An 18,788-nucleotide genomic window follows, 5' to 3' on the forward strand; every position below is an offset into this window, starting at 1 on the left:
ATTTTTTGCCTGGGAAAAAAAATTATCCAGAAATGGTCTTAATGAACGGTTAAAACAAACAAACAAACCCGCAAAAGTAGAAATACAAAATGCGGGCACACGTAACGTGAGCCAAGTGCCGTATCGTCTTCTAACTTCAAAATGATGACTCCTGCGGTGATTGCCCAAGTTATAATGAGTTCAACAAGCTCATTCTTGTGTGATTTCGGAAGCCAAATTCATATTTCAATACTGAAAGAGATCCTTTCTGGTAAACCAAATTTGCTGAATGGACGCGATGCAAATGATGACCTCGCTTGACTTAAACAGGTTTTCAAGGTCCAGAAAATATAAGCAACTGAAATTCCTGGTAGAAAGGCACGGCACCTCAGTAAAACGTATTTATGCAGGTTCTTTATAATAATTTGGGGCAAGTGAACATTTATGGGAACCTCCCACAGTCACGAAATCTAATAGCAATAATCACATCTTGGCCTTTAAAATGGCATTTTAATAATCACAGCTAGATTAACCGTGAGGAAATTTTGAATGTCATGTTAAATTTAAAACTTTCTATTCATTAGACATACCAAACCCAGATACTTAAATTTTATCTTGGTGGAGATGGCATTATCATTATCATCATCATCGTCTTGGTGCTGGACTGGTTCTCTGTGGCCAAATCACTGGAGTACGGATCGAAGCACTGTAGCTCTAACGAAATTGGAAGCCCGTTCCATTTATACTCAGAAAAATCTGGCAAAATGACACAAAGGCAAATGTTGTGCTATTAAAGTAATTACTTTAAAAAACTTGGCGTAGCAACACAAAATAGCAAATAAATAAATAAATAAATAAATAAATAAATAAATAAAATGGAAGATGAAACCTCTGCTTTTTACCCAAATTTCATTTTCTCCCCTGCCGCTGAATTACAGAATATCTCGATTTGCATGCAGTCCGTACTGAGAGGCGGTGTCACTGACGGCAGTTTCAGGGATGTTTGATTTATTGCCCGGTGATGCTGTTTTCTGGGTTGCAAATATCAGAACTCCCCTTTGTTGGAATCCTATGTAGGTCACTAGCCAGTTTGGAGCTGGTACAAGTCTGTTCGCAGCAATGGGGCCTTTCCTGAATTTAGATTCTTTTTTGTTGTTTTAAGCACTTTTACCTACACGATTATGCCCACAGGTAACAGGAAACCAGTGTTTCAGAAGAAAACTTGATCACATTGCTAGATAACACAGGCATCCTGAACAAGTGTGTGAGCGCCTCGAGGGCTCTACCTACAGCTGCTGCCAGAAGTACATATTTTTTTGATTGGTAAGAACTGGCAGATGACGCTTCATGAAATATAAATGCAAGAAAGACTCGGGAGAGCTCCATAAAAACCTTCCAGCCGTCAGTCAGTCTCGGAGGATAAGAAAGAGACTGTTAACAGCAGCTGGAAATGGCCTTTGGAGTTTCAGTATCAGTGTATCTCTTATTCAAAGGTAGGTGATTCCTTTTTGCCTTGTTCATTTTGTATCCGTGTAAAATACGAATAGAATTTCTTTTCTCTGAATTAATGAGAAGTTGGATTTTAACCGTCATTCTTCATGGCAAAGGGCAGAGCAAGGAATCTGTGAATTAATTGAGTGTCCTATGTAATGCAGATTGTGATACCCCCTTTATTGAGATCTGTCTGTTTGCTTTATGCAACTGAAGAGCAGTTGATACATTTTAATTACTGGGTCATAGCATCCTTGTGATTGAATTAGAATGCCCATGTACCCACTTTCTCCGAAAACTGTATGTCTTTCTACTTTCCGTAATTATAAGGTAGTCCCTGGAATTGGTAGAGAGGAGAAACTGTCAGGAAACTGCCCCGGTCGGGTTTTGGATTTCAAATGTAAATGAATTAAAAATAGAACACAAGTGGGAATAAGTGGACTAAGAAGCACCTTTGATCCGTGGCTTGTACATAACTTTCTCGATCTGTTGCTTGCACATAGAAGGAGGCTCACCTGCTAAAGTTGCCTTTCCCCCCCACCCCTTCATATAGCAATGACAGCCTTGACTGCAGGGGCAGCTGTGCCGGGAACACCCCCAGTCACAACCCAGCAAAGTAACTGGACAGTTAACAAAACAAAAGGTATTTTCTTCACACTTGTGTATTTTAAGTGCTTTTTCTTTTTTTTTTTCTTTCTTTTTTTTTTAACCTTTTGAGAGATACTTGGATTGTGATCAAAAGCAACATTGGAAATTTTGAAATATATATTTTATTATTAGATAACCGACTCTTTTAACAGGATGCTGTTAAATGGAAGTGACAGGTAAATGTGCCAGCAAAGAATTGCCTTTTTCAAAGGGGCAAGTAAACGAGAGACACAGAAACTGTCTTCAGTTACTGCCCTGAATGTGAAACATGCCACATTTTCTGCTTGACTCCTGCTCAGTTCCCAATAACCCATGCGTGTCCTGAGGCGGTTTGTCCCTGTTTCGGCATTCTTGATGACTGATATTTTGATGTCTTTTAATCTGTGACCATGACTTTGCAGCCAAAGAAATTATGACAAGATGAAGGCTTAATCCATCTTTGGAAAGATCTTTTCTCTTGTTTTGCTTTGGGGGGCTTTTGTTGTTTTTTTAGCGTATGCTGTGTTTCCTAACCACTTACACCCAATTTTGGTTGTTGATGGTGATGATATATTATCACTATTACTATTATTATTAGAATAGCTTCTGGCTGTTGTTGAGCATCAGGATTTTTTTAAGCCTGTTTGAACTCTCGGAGGTGAACTCGGAAAACTTGTGACCTGCCAAGACCTGTGTACTGGGTAGTTAGGGTTCTCACACAAATCACTATCTCCTCTTGTGAAGACTGGTGATATGACATAGGACAGAGGAAACACCGTATCTTGCTCTCAGAGCCAGGCAAATAAAAGATCAAGTCACATGTTTTGTTTCTGAATATGAAGGCTAGTAATATTTAAACATTCCTCATTTCACCAATAATTTTAAATTAAAAAGAATTTACTTAAAATATTTTGCCCGTTTGAGTTTTGAATATCTATCCATTGGCAAAACAAAATCGGTATGAGCTTTAGAATAATTTTTAGCCAAACTTCTTCATGTCCTCTGAGCCTTTGAGCCAAGAGAAAAGATCTTCACTGGGATTCAATACTGTAGAAAATTCAAGAAGAGTTTCCCCTCAGTGACTGACTTCATAACAGTGCACCCAGGACCACCTTTTTACTTCCTTGAGAGTGAAAGTTGTCCAAGTTGCCGAGAATAATAAAAGAAAACAGGGGACTGAATATATCATCTCTACAGTTTTCCTTTGCTTTCTTGATGGAGAGCTTCGGTTTTCCCATTTTTTATTTAATTAAAGATCTGCATCCAATATCTTAGGAAATTTTTCATAAACTTAGACTAATATTCTTCTCCTTGGGGGAAAGATGAGGCTCTCTAGTATACTCTTTCTTTGAAGATGTCTTCTTTCAGTTCTCACATTTTCTAGGAAATCCTGGTTCAGGCTTGGCTAATTCAATTGATTTAGTCTTGACGTAGGAAGAACCGAACACAGTTTATAATGGGAAATTCCTACAGGCTTAGAGTTAATTATTAAAATGAGAAACTAGATTCACAACACCACATTCGACAAAATGAAGGGGAACCTTGAGGTAATATCGTGGGTTCTCAACCAAAACGAAGTTATATAACACAGTGTCTTATTTGTGGCTCAGTAACTAAGATTTAGTATTTTCAGTGTAAGAAAAATATGCCTTTTTAGATCTTTTTCCCCCTAAAAACAAACAAGTAGGATTCTGTTAATCTACTTAGCTAGCAAGGCAAATATGGTAGAACATGATAACTAAAAATGGGGAAATATGTTTTCATAACAATAACAAAATAAAATGCCACTAATTCTGCTTGGGACAAATTTAAGAATCGGTAATTAGATTTTTACCAAAAAGGACTCAATTAAGCAGCTTTACCCAAGTGTCGTCCCCACTGCATACACCCTGAGGATGGCATGGACATATGTCCTGTACATCAGGGAACGAGGAGTAAGCATCCTGAAATCTGTACATTTTTCCAGAAGACAGTTTCCCAAAGGGAAGCTTCCCATAGAGACTTCTGGACACTTGACCATAAACATTTTGCCAGATGTGGTCATTTGCATAGTGTTGGAAATCAAAACCCAGATTTTCTCATTCTGTCTCAAGGATTTTCCCCATTATCTCATAATGTCTCTTAACGGAGTAAAATTTCCAATTAATATTTAAAGGTGTTGTCTCAACTCTGTGAGGCTTGAGCCGTAACTCGTGTCCGGCTTCTGGTAGAGGTCGTGACAATTCCTCTTCTGAAATCAAGCACAGGGCTCCCTTTGCAATGACCTTCTCCCTTGGTAGTCCACAGAAGATGAAGCGGGGGAACGCTCATCTTCTCCAGTTCGTGATCTCTGTAAATCCCAATTTCCTAAGTGCGGACTTCTCAGGTGTAAGGGGGAGAATTAAAATAGGAGAAGCAAGGCTAAAACGAGAATCAATGCTGCCACCTTTTGGCAAACTTGTATCTCTGCCGCATTACATAGCTTCTAAGGAGCCGAACAGTCACCACCCACCTCCGCCCCCCCCCCCCCCCCGATTAGTTAGTGATGTGTCTAAATGATACTAACCTAAACCCTGGGACGCTAACCTGCCGACGGAATCCGTCAATAGTTGAAAAGGCAGAGCACCCAAAGAATATTCTTAAGATTAAAAAGATCTCTTTACATACGTGTAACAAACCTACTACAAAACTGTGACGCGCTGCATCTGTTAACGTTGTATGTCCTTTTCCTAGCTGACTACACAGAAGGACCCATAGCCTTGAAGTTCTCACATCCTTGCCTGGAAGACCACAATAGTTACTGCATCAATGGTGTTTGCGCGTTCCACCATGAGCTGGAGAAAGCCATCTGCACGTAATTGCAAAGAACTTTCCAAGTCCTAGAGATGGGAGGAGATGAATTTATGTTTCCCATGTTTCTATGCAGTTCACATAGTACATTTCCACACACCTCTCTCTTATCTAGTAAAAAGGGTACCTCATCCGAACATGACTCACTGTATTTAAATATCTAAGGGGTCTTCTTCTAACCTACCTAACCCTCATTACTCGAAAGCCAGGTCCCCACATTAGCAGCTTCTGTGTCACCGGGGAGCTTGTTAGAAATGCAGAAGCTTACACTCCATCTCCAAACTACTGAATCCAAATATGCATTTAAGCCACACGCGAGGATGATTCTGACGTTTCACGGGGTTGATCACAGGATGAGATGAAATAGACGCTAGCAAACACACTTCAGGATTGTAAAGTTCTAGAGCAATTAGGTACTAGTTCTATGATCACTGGTTTGCTGGGCACTGTCCTGTGAAAGAGTAGGTTCACAGTTTTCTAGAACAACTCATGCAAGCAGACTACCTTTCCCTTCTACCCATGAGGGAAGTTACATTAATATGGGGCCTTAATGAATTGGTTATTGTGAAATACCTAGCTTCTTCAATACATGTAACAGTTGGCTTTCATTTGGCATTTTCCCCTTTAATTTACATTATTTACTTTCTTTTGAAATTTTTCACTCTTTGAAATTGGTCACTTCTTCATATATCTACCACTATGAGTTTTAAAATTATGCATGTTTTTCTTTTTTTAAAGGTGTTTTACTGGTTATACTGGAGAAAGGTGTGAGCACTTGACCTTAACTTCATATGCTGTGGATTCTTATGAAAAATACATTGCAATTGGGATTGGTGTTGGATTATTATTAAGTGGCTTTCTTGCTATTTTTTACTGCTACATAAGAAAGAGGTAGGAAAAAAATGAAAACATGAAGTCACTTGTTCACTTGATGAATGTTTATTGAGCCCCTACAATGTACTGAGCACTGACATGTGTAATTTTTTAGTGAAAAATGGCTACAGATCTAGCAATTTCCTTCATATTTGTTTTGGTGCTTTTTCTTATAAACACAGACAAGCAGTTAAAATCCACCTGCCATTGCACTAGAATAGCTCCAATTTACAATTTCCCTTCATCCTCATCTCTGTCTGCCCACATCAAAGTTATAGGTAAGGAGGACAGTAAACTCCACAAGAGTAGAGAGGGTGTCCGTTCGCAATTATATGTTCAGTGCTAATTACCGTGCCTGGCACACAGTAGACACTCAGCAAATATTTGTTGAATGAACAAATCAAGAAACGAGTATTAAATGAATGAAAATGTACCGCAAACATGGGCCGTTTTCTTTTTAGACTTCAGCTGAGGGTTTATTCGGGAGATTCCGTCTACTGCTAAAAGCCGAAGAAAATAAGCTTGATCCACCAATATAAATTACTTGTATTATCCACACTGGTAATTTTTTCTTAAATCCATGTAACTAGGATAAAGTCAAGAAATAATGTGAGAAAAGTTAAAGAAAAAAGTGCAAATACATTTCCTTTGTTGTACCCTATTAACCAAGTTGCCATTTTTTAAATGACCAAGAGTGACTGTACGAAATAAAAGTTTGACTGCTTAATAACTGCATCTTAGAAGAACATCTGTTATGTCAATTGTAGATCAATTGATATAAAATCTGTTCTATCAATTGATATTGTTCTATCAAGTGTCTAAGAGACCAAGAAAAGGAAAAAAAAAAAGAAAGGAAGTAGAACATTTTAATGTTAACAAGACCGTTATGTGAGGTCAGGTTCCTTAGCAGCGAAACGTAAGATGGGGATTATTGTGCAAGTCACTGGCCCAGGGAACGCTCTAAGGTGAACTCTGTAACGGAGTGAGAAAAACTAGAGCAGAGGATGAAGGTTAGCAAAGACGTGGCTTTCACTGAAGTCTGGCTTTGGCCCAATGCCATGGGGAGATCTAGAACATGAATGGCATGGCAGACATCTCCCAGGAGGGCGAGAGATGCTGGTTTTAGTGCCCTGTGCCGTCAAGCATGGGTGGCAGGATGCCGCTGGTGGGAAAGGGGCATGGGCTTGGAATCTCCCAGGAAGCTTCAGGCTGAGGGCTCTATTGGCCAGGGGCGGTCCTCTGGAGGAGGATGCAGCGGTGAGCCTGTGAACAGCTATAGCGCTGGGGGATGGGTCCACCCCGTGGATCTGGGGTGAGGCACCAAGCACAACTGCTGCACCAGAACATACGTATCATTCTCCATAAACCATACAAACAGCAGTCAAATTCACACGGAAACCAATGTTCTGTTTTAGGTGTCTAAAATTGAAATCACCCTACAACATCTGTTCCGGAGGAAGACCACTGTGAGGCCTTTGTCAGAAATTTTCACGAGGCATTTATAAAAATCAGTGGGCCCCAAACTGAAATCTTCAAATGAAACAACAAAACTTCCCAAGCTGACTGGACTGGAAAATAATGGAAGTTGGGATCGTGATGAGATGAAAGAATAAATGCCAACGTAGGTCTTCGGACTTTGCCGTCGTTAGGGTGCCACGGGAGCCGAGTGAACAAGCTCCGGTGACAGAAGTCAAGTTCACAGTCCTACTCCGGGTTGGTTGCTGTCGTGTGCGGTTGCTGTTCTTCCTGCAGAAGGACCAAGTTTCAGGCCTCTGACCGTGTCAGATGTGAGTGTTCATGGGATAATTCTCAACCTTGCAGCAAGCCAGAGCAGCGCCAAGCTTGGGTTCTCCGTGTGCTTGCTACCACCAGCATTTTGGATCACTTTTCTGTGGACCTGGTCCCAAACACGCTGCTTTCCCGGTGTCTAAAAGAACGTGACGTCCCCTGTTAGGATGAGGTCAGCGTAATGGCACTTCCAGGGACACAAGCATGGGCCTGAAGTCTACACCAGAGGAAAGAAAATCGAATGTCCAAGGCAAACACAAATCATGCCCAGCTTGTGACAACACTATGTAGCCTTTATCTGTGAAGTATGGAATAAGCTAGAGTTTTCGATGACTGAAAGCTATCTGGATATCAAGTCCTGAGTAGGTGAGACATTTCTGTTTCTGCGTGGATTATAAAACTTGGTGTTGGACTCATCGGTCCCCTAATGTTTATGTTCATCACCTCTTCCTGTTGTTAGTGGAACTACCTGGTGACTGTCCATTTTGACTGAAACTCTAGAATTCTACTAATAAATAAACTTCGACCATTGGCCCTGAAATAGAAACTCAAGAATTGGACATAGGAATTTTTTCACCAGCCAATGGCATGTGGAAACTTTCTTTACCATTTCTGAATACTTGATGGCAGATTTGCACGTAGTGAGAGAAAATGGAACAATGGCAGAAATACCGATTTGGGAATTAGGGTCCTTCCTCTTTAATCCTATTTCTTCCGCATAAGTCGAATAGTCTCATGCAGGTCTTTTAATTTCTTTGGGCTTTGGTTTTATTTTCTACAAGGCCCTGATAGCTTCAAAATTGGACAGTGGGTCAAGAGAAGTTTTTCCATATTTGCTCTGCAAGTGGGATTATTCTCAACCCCACCTCTGTCCCCCATGCCACCTCTAACCCCAAAACACACCACTGGATATCATCTCAGGTGTATCGTTTAGTGTGTGGTTTGTAGAATAATAAATTAAAAATTTGTTTTTCAAGGAAGTGAAACAGGAAATTAAAGAATAATGATATCTACCAATTTTCTCTTGGATTCAATCTAAAGCTATGGACTTTCTTTTCCTCCGTTGTGATGTAGATAAGCCAAACAGTTCTGATCACAAGAGGGGTTAAAAGAGAATCAAACAGGAATGTTCTTACCATGGTAACAAGACTTTCGCTTCTAATGACTTTCCATTCACTCCTCAACAAAACTTCACATTCTGCTTTCCTTTGAGTAGAAGGTATTTCTCCAGCTTTGTTTTTCCTTCATAAGGAATTTCATGCAGATGAATCGCGTGTCAGCACTTTCTGCTTGTCCTCACAAAGTATGCAAAGGTTACATCATACCAAAAAGTGGGGAGGTGAAGGAGCCTCCCAGTGACTCCAGCGACCGCACCTAGAAAGCTATGCTCTTCCTGGGCATTTCAAAAAGGTGTTAAAAAGCTGGGGAGAGTCCAGGAAGAAGCAATAAAGCTTAATTAAGGACTGCCTCTTGATGAAAGGAAAGAGGAATTAATGCTGGAGTCCGGGGACGTGATAACCTAAAAAGTTATAAGTATCTGCTGTCTATAAGTATTTCTAAATTGTAAGCACAATATAATTGAAATTAAATAACACCAGACTGAGAGTTAAAATTTCCAGATTGCCAAACCGAAACAGAAACTAATAGGGAATCAGATTTTTTCACTGTGGAGTAGGATGCATTAAGAGTATAAGATCCCCCCCCCCCCCCCCAGTGAGATGACAGAAATTCAAAGTGTGGTTTATGAGAAGCTGTCTGTTTGCGGTCTGTCGTACAAAAGAATTTTCAGGTCCCATGATGCCTAGAATTGATTTTGCAGGGAGAAATGAATCTCTGGCATTCCTATGGCAACATTTACATATGTAAGTAGGACTCCAGTGAGAAAATGCATACATACAAGAGGTTCTGCAAACCTTCCCGTCTTCTGTTTTTTGCCCTGTGTGCAGTAAGACCCTGAGAAGAGGCTGCCAGGGAGGCCCTGCGTCAGCGCTGCATTTTCCGCTCTCAGTCATGAATTATTAGGTGGGGTGGATCTTCTAGGAAAGGAATGGGAACGTGTTTCTGGCATCTTTGACTAAAACAAACTGGATGAGGGGTTCCTCGATTTCATTCAATTTCCATTTTGTCTTCTTCCTGTGTCTATCCTTCAATCTTTGAGAACACATTCTTAAGTCATCAATATTCATAAGTCATCAATATTCATATGCTTCATTAATTAGCATATTGGACCATGATAGGGGTGGGAGCAAACACTATAACCTCAGTCATATTTGAACCAGTAAAATTACAAAAAAAGAATCATAATTACTTGTTATTGTATCTTCTTTCCCCAAATTACTTTTTTTTTTTAAAGTAATCTCTGCACCCAACATGGGGCTCAAACTCATGACCCTGAGATCAAGACTCGCGTGCTCTACCGACTGAGCCAGCCAGGGGCCCCATCCCACATGACTTTTTGTATATTATGTTTTTATAATGTTTGAAGTAGATGAAATTAAAACATAGATTATCTTTTCATGTTTCCGGGCACAATACAAATCTAATCCTTTAATTTTGAATCATCCATTTTGGTGACGTCAAGAAGACTTCCATTCATTATATGTAATTGAAAAAAACGTCTTAAGAAAATAACAAGGCAAACAGCAATTTAAGCTTTTGATGTTGGACATGAGGATGATTTTTGTCTGCAGAAGACCATGAGTAAGCCATCTAACTTCTGGTATTACCAAATGCCACAAACTCTCTGTAGTGTGATGTAAATATTGATATCCTGCAATCCACATTCATGGGAAGGGTTACCAGAATCCTTCTATTGCAAAATACCACTCTTTCTGGCTTACATCATGGCTGCATGACATCAGGTTCCTAGCAGCTGCCAAGATGAACTGGAAGTGTTGAAATTTAATTTGTCAGAGTCTGGCACTGCTCATCTGGGTGAGTCCATGTTTCTGTCCGAACCTTGGCGCGGCCCTGTTCAGTAGCACATTCAGAAGCAGATCTTCCAAGTTCAGGTCCTGATTTCTGTTAATCATTCAATCCATGCGTGCCCGGCTCAGAGCACAAGAGCCCAAGCCATTCGTTTCCTACAAATGCGAAGGTTGGGCTCCTGGAGAATATCCACGTGAATCAGTGAGTCCCACCGCTCTGTTTTATTCCTCTGCCCAAACTGAACATGACGGCTCTTCCAGATTGTGGGCCACACCCACAGCCTCCAAAGAAACATCCCATGGAGATTAGGAGTGTGATTACAGGGTAACAAGGGGAATTGAATTGTTTAGTTGGGTCTTAGCTATAATATATCTCATGGCCTTTCTTTATAATGTTTATGTCTCAGGTGTTATTGGAGCATAAATCAATTAGGTTGAAATTCGGTTAGGACTGTAGTCAGGCAAGTATCAAACTGGCGTGCTTTTGATCTTTAAGAGGCTTTCTGGAAAGAATGGCATCTATAGATCTTTAAAACTGCACAAAAATATTGATTCAATATTGAGTCTTCACAAATCAAGTTAAAGTAACAGTGTAATATAGCTACCACGTTTGAAAAGCATTATTAGCATTATTTTAATTAATTCATGCCTCTGTGTAATGAGGCTTAGAGAAAAGGCTATTCCTTTGTCAAGGTCACTTAGCCTTTCAGTGGCAGAGCCTAGACCCGAACCAATAAATCGAACGCCAAAGTCCCTCATGTAAACTCTGTATGATAACGCTTCCCAGTATTTTAGGGAAAAGAGTGGTGTCAGGGGTTTGTTCCTTGATGAGCTTAGAGATAATATCCAAGTGGTTTGTATGCAAATGAAAAAAAGTCCCTTTCTTTAAAATATATAAAATAAAAAACCTTTGTCATGGATCAACCATAGAAACTCCCTGCTATCACCGGCTGATTATTAAGATATGCATAGCATCCCGCGGGTGGGGCCAGAACAGGGATCAAGTGCCCATTGACAGATGAATGCACGTTCTGGGGAGAGACTGTAGACTGGTTTATCTTCAGGATTCCGGGGGTGAGGAGGTCACTTGGGAACATTTGACCCCAGCCCGTGAGCAAGGGTTCTCTCTCACTGGTCCCCTCACTGGGACACACCTGGCTTAGTGGGGTGAGGGGATGGGGAATGAGTGGTTTTCCCATCTACAGAAAAATCTCATCCATCTCCTTCCCACCACGTCACTCTCACAATCCTACCCCGAGTCCCACGAATACTTTAAAGAAAGACACTCAATGGCCCTGGTCCAGCGAGGGGCAAAAATTGGAAGCAACACTAAAAACTCGATGCAAGGGATGGACACTTGGCCGACCCGCGATCTAGTCCAGCTGCGTGATTATTCAGCTCTGTCGGCGCCCTTCGCACACGATATTCTCATGTGTGAGGCACAGACGTTCGACTAAGGATCATCTCTCTATCCCCCTCCTGCTTGAAAGTTGTGTGTGGAAAACACGCAGCTTCTACTGCAGATCCAGCCTGCAGGGGCATTTCCTTTCACCTTCATGGTATTAATTTTAAAACAAGCTCACATTTAGAAGTCTAGATATTTTAATATATTTTTAAAAATCTAGCTTCTTTTGGAAAATAGATCTAGAGCGTTGGTCCTGCACGCTTGCGTTGCTTTGGTTCAGAGCCTGCTCTCGACGCCTAGCCCGCTTCTGCCCAGGGTTTCCATGGGCCTCTAAGTCTGCAACCGTGGTTCTTCGGGTTGATGCTAAGATCCTGCCTCATGTCCATCCCTCTGAGCCTAGCCATCGGCTTGCCTGCAGAGGGCCTTGTTGGACTGCAAACCGCACAAGCCAGGCAGGGCCGCAGAGGCCGGTTGCCTAGGAACGTGCTCTTCAGGGGAACCCACACTCACCTGGAGGCTGGCAGGGGCGGCGCCGGATGCCTCACTCTGCCCTGCCCACGCCCTCGGTCGCTCTCTGTATAATCCTAAACAGATTTGTTTTCCCGGAGCTCTACCCTACTTCTGTGTTCCTGTCTGTGGCAGGGTCTCCGCTGTTCAGCCGCACGCATTACCCTGTCCATCTCTGTCTGTTTACAGATATCAACCTTCCCTCCTTTGAATTCCCTGGATGTTTATTCAACACCCCCCCCCCCCGCCCCCGTGCTTTTTAATCTCCCAAACACTGTTCACGTTTTACCTTGTTTTATAATGATTTCTGTTCTTGGCTAATTTCCAGGGGCAATAATAATGGACTTCGTTCACTGGGTTTCTACCTTCCACTAGCACAGTGCTAAGCAATTTATAGAGAGCCTCTCTTTCGATCCCCAGAGACAGCCAGGAGAATGATTTTATTGGGGGTGGTGGCGAAGAGTGGCTCCTGTGAGCCTTTGGAGTTTACCAGCCTGAGGTTCAATCCCAGCTCCACCCCTCTTACTAGCTGGGCCACTGCGATCAAATTTTTTTTAACTTTCCTAAGCCTGAGTTTTGTCATTTGTAGAAAGGGGACATTATTTATCTCCTAGAGTGTTTTGAGAGAAATTGTAAATGCTCAATAAATATTGGCTATGTTATTATGATTGCCTTCCATTTTTCAGATTAGGAGACTGAATTTAGAAGGTTCGAGTACCTTGTTCAATGATACACATCTTGTAAGTGGCGGAACCTGGATTTGACCCCAAGGCTGTCTAGTTTCAAGGCCTGATTCACTTGGCACAGTACTTTGACCATGGCTGTTGCTTGGCCCTGTTGTTTGAAGTAGGATCTGCGATCTCAGAGAGCTGGGTTTTGAATCCCAACTGTTTATTAGTTCTGTGTTGGAGAATAAATTATTTAACTGCTCTAAATCCTATTATAAAACAGGGATAATAATTACACCTAACTTAGGGTCATTTTAAGACCAAGTTAAATTTGGGGCACCTGAGTGGCTCAGTCAGTTAAGCCACAACCGACTCTTGATTTCGGCTCAGGTCATGATCTCAGGGCTGTGAGATCCAGAGCTCTGAATCGGCTTCCTGCTGGGCGTGGAACCTGCTTAAGATTCTCTCCCTCTCCCTCTGCCCTGCCCCCTGCTAACTCACAAGTGCATGCTCTCTCTCTCTAAAAAAAGACTAAGTGAAATGAGATAGCTAACATATGTAAAAATCTAGAACACAGTGCTCATTCAATAAATATTACTTATAATTATTTACTATTGGGAACTTCTGTGAAGAAGCTTTTTGACACTAGTACAGTTGGTTTTATTATAATGTGACATATGCCTTCCTAAAACTCATCACCCTACAAAACTGAGCAATAAAGACCATAGGGCTTACAGGAAAATTGGGGTTAGGTGTATGATGTTCAAAAACTGTCAGTGACATGTTAAAAAAAAAAGAAGAAGAAGCCTAATAAAAATCATAACACAATTTTGTACATTTTAAACAGTAAGGAAATAAGCATGCAGTTGCTCGTGGAAGTGAGTGTCGGAGAGCTGCTGGTGGATTGCTGTCAAGCGATGGAGGAAGCATTACAGAAATAGCTGGAGAGTTGTACCAACAGATGTGGATGGGAAGAGCTCATAACACAGACGTGAACCAAGGTGGCTGGTTTATGTTTGAGATCCCTGCACACATGTGCGTTAGGAGCCGTCCAAGCAGCTCGCTCAGCAATCAGCCCTGTGCCTTCATCTAACAGTTCTAGCAGCTGAAGTTAGGTGGAGGCAAACAAAATCCTCATTATGCTCAAATTGTCCCTTTATGTTGGAATAAATTGATGTTTTCAAGCATTGCTTAAAAGATTTTATTTATTAGAGAGAGCGAGCGAGAGAGAGAGAGTGTGCATGAGCAGGAGGGAAAGGGAGAACCAGGCTCCCCGCAGAGCAGGGAGCCCAACATGGGGCTCGATCCCAGGACCCTGGGTTCACAACCCAAGCCGAAGGCAGACCCTCAACCGACTGAGCCACCCAGGCACCCCTAAATTGATGTTTTCAACATAAGCTTTCAAACAGAACTGACTGAAATTATCACAACCTTTGTCTCTCAACCTAAAACTTAATTATAATTATTAGGCACTTGAAGTATTCTGATTATATGAGGCAGTAAAGGGAGATTACAATAACCCTCATTTCCCCAACTAAATTTTAGCAGGAATGTCAAGGACATAATTCAGAGACCCATGCTACTGTGGATTCACGTTCTCTCAGCCAAACTTGTTATCATGGTGTTTGTTCCTTCCTTTGTCAAGCTATAAATGGATAGAAAACCGCACGACTGTTTTCCCTTCTTAAATTAATTAACACTAAGATGGCTTTCCTCCAAATATTACTGACTTCCAGTACGAATGGGAAGAGATCCAATTTTTCTTCCTTTCATCATGATTTATTCCCTTCCTCTTTTTTCTCATCCTTTGAGAAAACTGTTGCTTTTGTTCGAACTATCTTTAAATGGTGCAGAAGGGGGAAAAAAGTTTGCTTCCATCAGCAGTCTATATTAGGCAATAAAATATGCCAAACTGCAGACCTTCTGGCAGCAGGAACTTGCTGAAGAATTAACAAAACCACAAAGAAGGGGCCCTTCAGCCAAAGGAAATTCAGAAGAAAGAAAAGTCACACTTGGCATGTACGGGAGTCCTCAGCTTGAGCCTAGAGCATCCGGTTCAGGGGTCAGGCCTGTCTGGGTGGGCTGGGCAAAGAGGAGTGTCTGCAAACTGGGGCTCTGGGCAGGCTGGAGGCCATGTGCTTGCGGGACAGGATTGCCTCCCTGTGAGTGAGCAGACCTTCAGATGCTCCTCAAACCGGATCAGGGTTGACTGTCCTCCGGGGTTGACCGCCACGGTTGGTTTCCATGGCTGAGGAGATACGCGGCATGTAGCAGCATGTGGCAAAAATTCGTGTGTGTGCCTTGCTGGCATCCACGCTGCTTCTGTAAACAGCACCCCGGTTGTGCTTGGGAGTGCCATCCTCCTTCACCTTCCCTGTACCCGGTTTAACTGTGCTTACCTCACCCCTAATCCCAGGGCCTCTGAAAGCATTCCACCAGCCCCAGTACGAGCTGCTCACTGACAGGCAAGTTTGTGACCTAATCCAGGTCAATGAAAATCAGCCCTTGGGTGTTTGCTTTGTTTTGTTTTAAGTCCTCTTACACCCGAAGGGGGGCTCCAACTCATGACCCCGAGATCACGAATCACATGCTCTACCAACAGAACCGGCCAGGTGCACAAACCTTGGGTTTTTATTGGAGCTCTCTGGCGTCGAAGATCTCTCTTTCCCGATTCTATTGTGAAATTAGTGGAATGAAATCTTGGACTTTGGTCCAGGCCACCACGGCTGCCGTAGACAATAGCCTGCCTGACAAGGACACCACAACAGAGAGAAGCAGTGAGAAACAGGGAAGAGATTTTGACCCCTGATGTGAGCATGGTTGAGGCTCCAACTCTGGTCCTGGGCTTTTTATTTTTATTTATTTTTATTAAAGATTTTCTTTTCAAGTAATCTCTACCCCCAACGTGGGGCTCGAGTTTATAACCCTCAGATCAAGAGTCGCACGTTCTACTGACTGAGCCAGCCCCGTGCCGTCCCACGTCCCTGGGCTTTTTAAAATAAACCGGTCATGGGGCGCCTTGAGTGGCACAGCGGTTAAGCGTCTGCCTTCGGTTCAGGGCCCGGCGTTGTGGGATCGAGCCCCACATCAGGCTTCTCCGCTAGGAGCCTGCTTCTTCCTCTCCCACTCCCCCTGCTTGTGTTCCCTCTCTCGCTGGCTGTCTCTCTGTCAAATAAATAAATAAAATCTTAAAAAAAAAAAAAGTAAAATAAACCGGTCAATACAGTTCATTGTTAGCTTAAACACTTTACCATCTTCCAAAACCATCAAATTTACTCAAAAATTATGGTAGAAACTACTCAACTTTTTGCTCCTTAGAGGTTTTTATAAGATATATGTAGTCTCACTTTTCCATTCACACCCAGTCACTCTTTTTTTTTTTTTTTGAAATTTGTTTAAATTTTCAGTAATCTCTACACCCAATGTGGGGCTCGAACTCATGACCCTGAGATCAAGAGCTGCATGCTCTTCTGAAGGAGCCAGCCAGGAGGCCCACAACCCACTTCCTTATAAAATGAAAGCTCAAAGACTAAGAAGTTTGCACATGCAATCAGGGACAGAAAAATAAGTCACTTTTTTTTAAAGCTTGGAAAGACCTGGATATTAACATTGTAGCTAGTAATCCACATGACTTATGCCAGAAAGGGTGCTTTCTAGATGTATCCATCCAGGAGTCTGCACAGAAGGTTTTTCTAAGAAATTAATTTGTAACCTTATACATTGGTGGCCATGTGAAACTTTTGATGACATAAACCACTGGTTTCCGTAGTCGCCAGACTTACCATATACCAAATGTTTTTCTCAGTAAACGTACGAGCTCCGCCGTGTTGGAGTAAGTTCCCAGATAGCACAAACTTAAAATTGTTTTTTAAACATCTTCTTTCATTATGTAAAACCAGAAGTTTAGCTCACATGCCAATAGAGGATGATTCATGATGAGAAAAATTCAGAACAACCTGCCATCTTGAAAAAGAGTAATTGGCCATTAGGCCTCCTGCACTGACCTTGAAAGTAAAGCAGCTGAGAGCAGGCCCTCAATCCCACATTGCCAACCAGCGGTGGCAAGCTGCAGCCGCAGATCCACACGCTTTAAGAGGTCCTTAGATGCTTAATTAAAGGTCAGTTTTACTGCTGTGAAGCTGCAAATGATCCAAAATATTGGTGTTTCTTTGGTGAGAAAACCCAAAGATACAAATGCACGAAATCGCCCGTCTTCCTGGGTATTTCAGAACTATCCTGCACGTTTGGAAAATATCCTTGGTCTATTTTGCAGCTTCCAAGAAAGAAGTCTTAACCAGGGAGAAGAGAAAACGCAATCAGAGGGCCAAATTACAATTGCTTAAAGCTTCCTTTCGAAGTCAGTTCCAGAATCACCTTGGATGATCAATTGGGTATCACTGAAGGGTTTTATGGAGCCCTGCATCGCTCAGGCAACCACAAGCTGAAGCCGAGCTGAAGGAGGTGCCTTATAAAACAATTCCCGTTTTAGGGGCGCCTGGGCGGCTCAGTTGGTTGGGCGTCTGCCTTTGGCTCAGGTCATGATCCCAGGGTCCTGGGATCGAGCCCCGTGTCAGGCTCCCTGCTCAGCAGGGAGTCTGCTTCTCCCTCTCCCTCTGCTGCCACTCTACTTGTGCTCTCTCTCTCTGTCAAATAAATAAGTAAATACAAAATCTAAAATAAAAAACCCCTCACATTTTAATAGTAAACAAATGATTAAAAGATTGAGCTCAATCCAATTCTGTTTAATCTGAAAATTGGATGAAAGCAGAGAATTTAACTCCTGTAAAATATGTTGTTACTAAATTTCTGTGTGATGTTTGTAAAGACATAAATTTGTGAACTGCTTAATGGTAAAACAACCGAAGACATTTTAAGAGTTTTTTGGTATGCTTGGTATCAACTGGGAAAAAAGTACATCTACGGATAAAATTTACGACACACGATTTCTGATGGGAGGGTCCACGTCAGAACCATTGTGCGCTGTAGCCGGGCACTCCTTGTCTTAAAGAGTTTGCTTCATGCTTTTCTCCATGTGTCTGATGGGTTCGTATAAATATTCACATTTATGAAAACAGAACAAAAGAAAAATGACAGTTGTTTTAATGTTTTTGTTTTAGACAAATGTGTAATACAATACATATTAATTAAGAAGCGATAAAATAAGAAGGCTTTGAAAACTTCTTCCACTCATAAGCTGGTATAAGGGAGCACAGGTGCTTATCGATTTTCAGACCTAAAACTGAATAATTGTTTTCTATATTAATAATAACGATTAAAAAGTAATAATATTGCAACAACAAATTTTTTTTAAAGCTAAAAAGGGAAAATGAATTCATGGCTTATCTTAATAACATTAGGTTTAAAAGTTGACCTATTTAACAAACAATAATTTCAAGACTGCTCAATCAACTAATGTAAATGCTTTCATGAATAATAAATTTGTGTGTAATTCCAGCCATTTACTTTATAGGTTAATTTCTGCCAGTGATAATCTAGTAATCTGATTATTTGAATTCAAGTACATTATAAATTCTAGCCATTTATGTATTTTTTTGACCTAATCCATCAGAAAATTATGTAATTCCCATCAGATATAATAGGGTTGATTCATTATCAAAATTCCTATGGTTCAGACATTCTTCTTTTTATTAACTTGCATTTTAATCACTTCTCTGGTGCTATTTCTCCCGGAAG

The 18,788-nt window shown here is 41.5% G+C and overlaps 1 protein-coding gene across 2 annotated transcripts; it reads left to right on the forward strand.

Annotated features, from left to right (window-relative positions):
* The first annotated feature begins 1,382 nt into the window (after positions 1-1,382).
* Positions 1,383-8,572, forward strand: EPGN (epithelial mitogen). 2 transcript variants are annotated; one of them, XM_044388034.2, is made up of 5 exons: positions 1,383-1,472; positions 2,024-2,113; positions 4,810-4,930; positions 5,665-5,817; positions 7,215-8,572. In XM_044388034.2, the coding sequence occupies exons 1-5, from the start codon at positions 1,430-1,432 to the stop codon at positions 7,267-7,269; spliced, it is 462 nt and encodes a 153-aa protein (XP_044243969.1). In that variant the 5' UTR covers positions 1,383-1,429; the 3' UTR covers positions 7,270-8,572. The 2 variants fall into 2 exon arrangements, with proteins under 2 accessions (XP_044243969.1, XP_044243971.2); XM_044388036.2 differs by lacking the exon at positions 7,215-8,572 and having other exon boundaries at positions 1,430-1,472; positions 2,024-2,086; positions 5,665-5,821.
* Positions 8,573-18,788: the final 10,216 nt, after the last annotated feature.

This window comes from Ursus arctos, unplaced genomic scaffold (genome assembly GCF_023065955.2).
Source record: "Ursus arctos isolate Adak ecotype North America unplaced genomic scaffold, UrsArc2.0 scaffold_9, whole genome shotgun sequence".
NCBI classification, from domain to species: domain Eukaryota; kingdom Metazoa; phylum Chordata; class Mammalia; order Carnivora; family Ursidae; genus Ursus; species Ursus arctos.

Bases quoted from the DNA above. Each gene is read 5' to 3' on its own strand.
- EPGN (XM_044388034.2), top strand. From the start codon at position 1,430: ATGGCCTTTGGAGTTTCAGTATCAGTGTATCTCTTATTCAAAG. The intron at 2,114-4,809 runs GTATTTTCTTCA...TCCTTTTCCTAG, and splicing joins GACAGTTAACAAAACAAAAG to CTGACTACACAGAAGGACCC. The intron at 5,818-7,214 runs GTAGGAAAAAAA...GTTCTGTTTTAG, and splicing joins TACTGCTACATAAGAAAGAG to GTGTCTAAAATTGAAATCAC.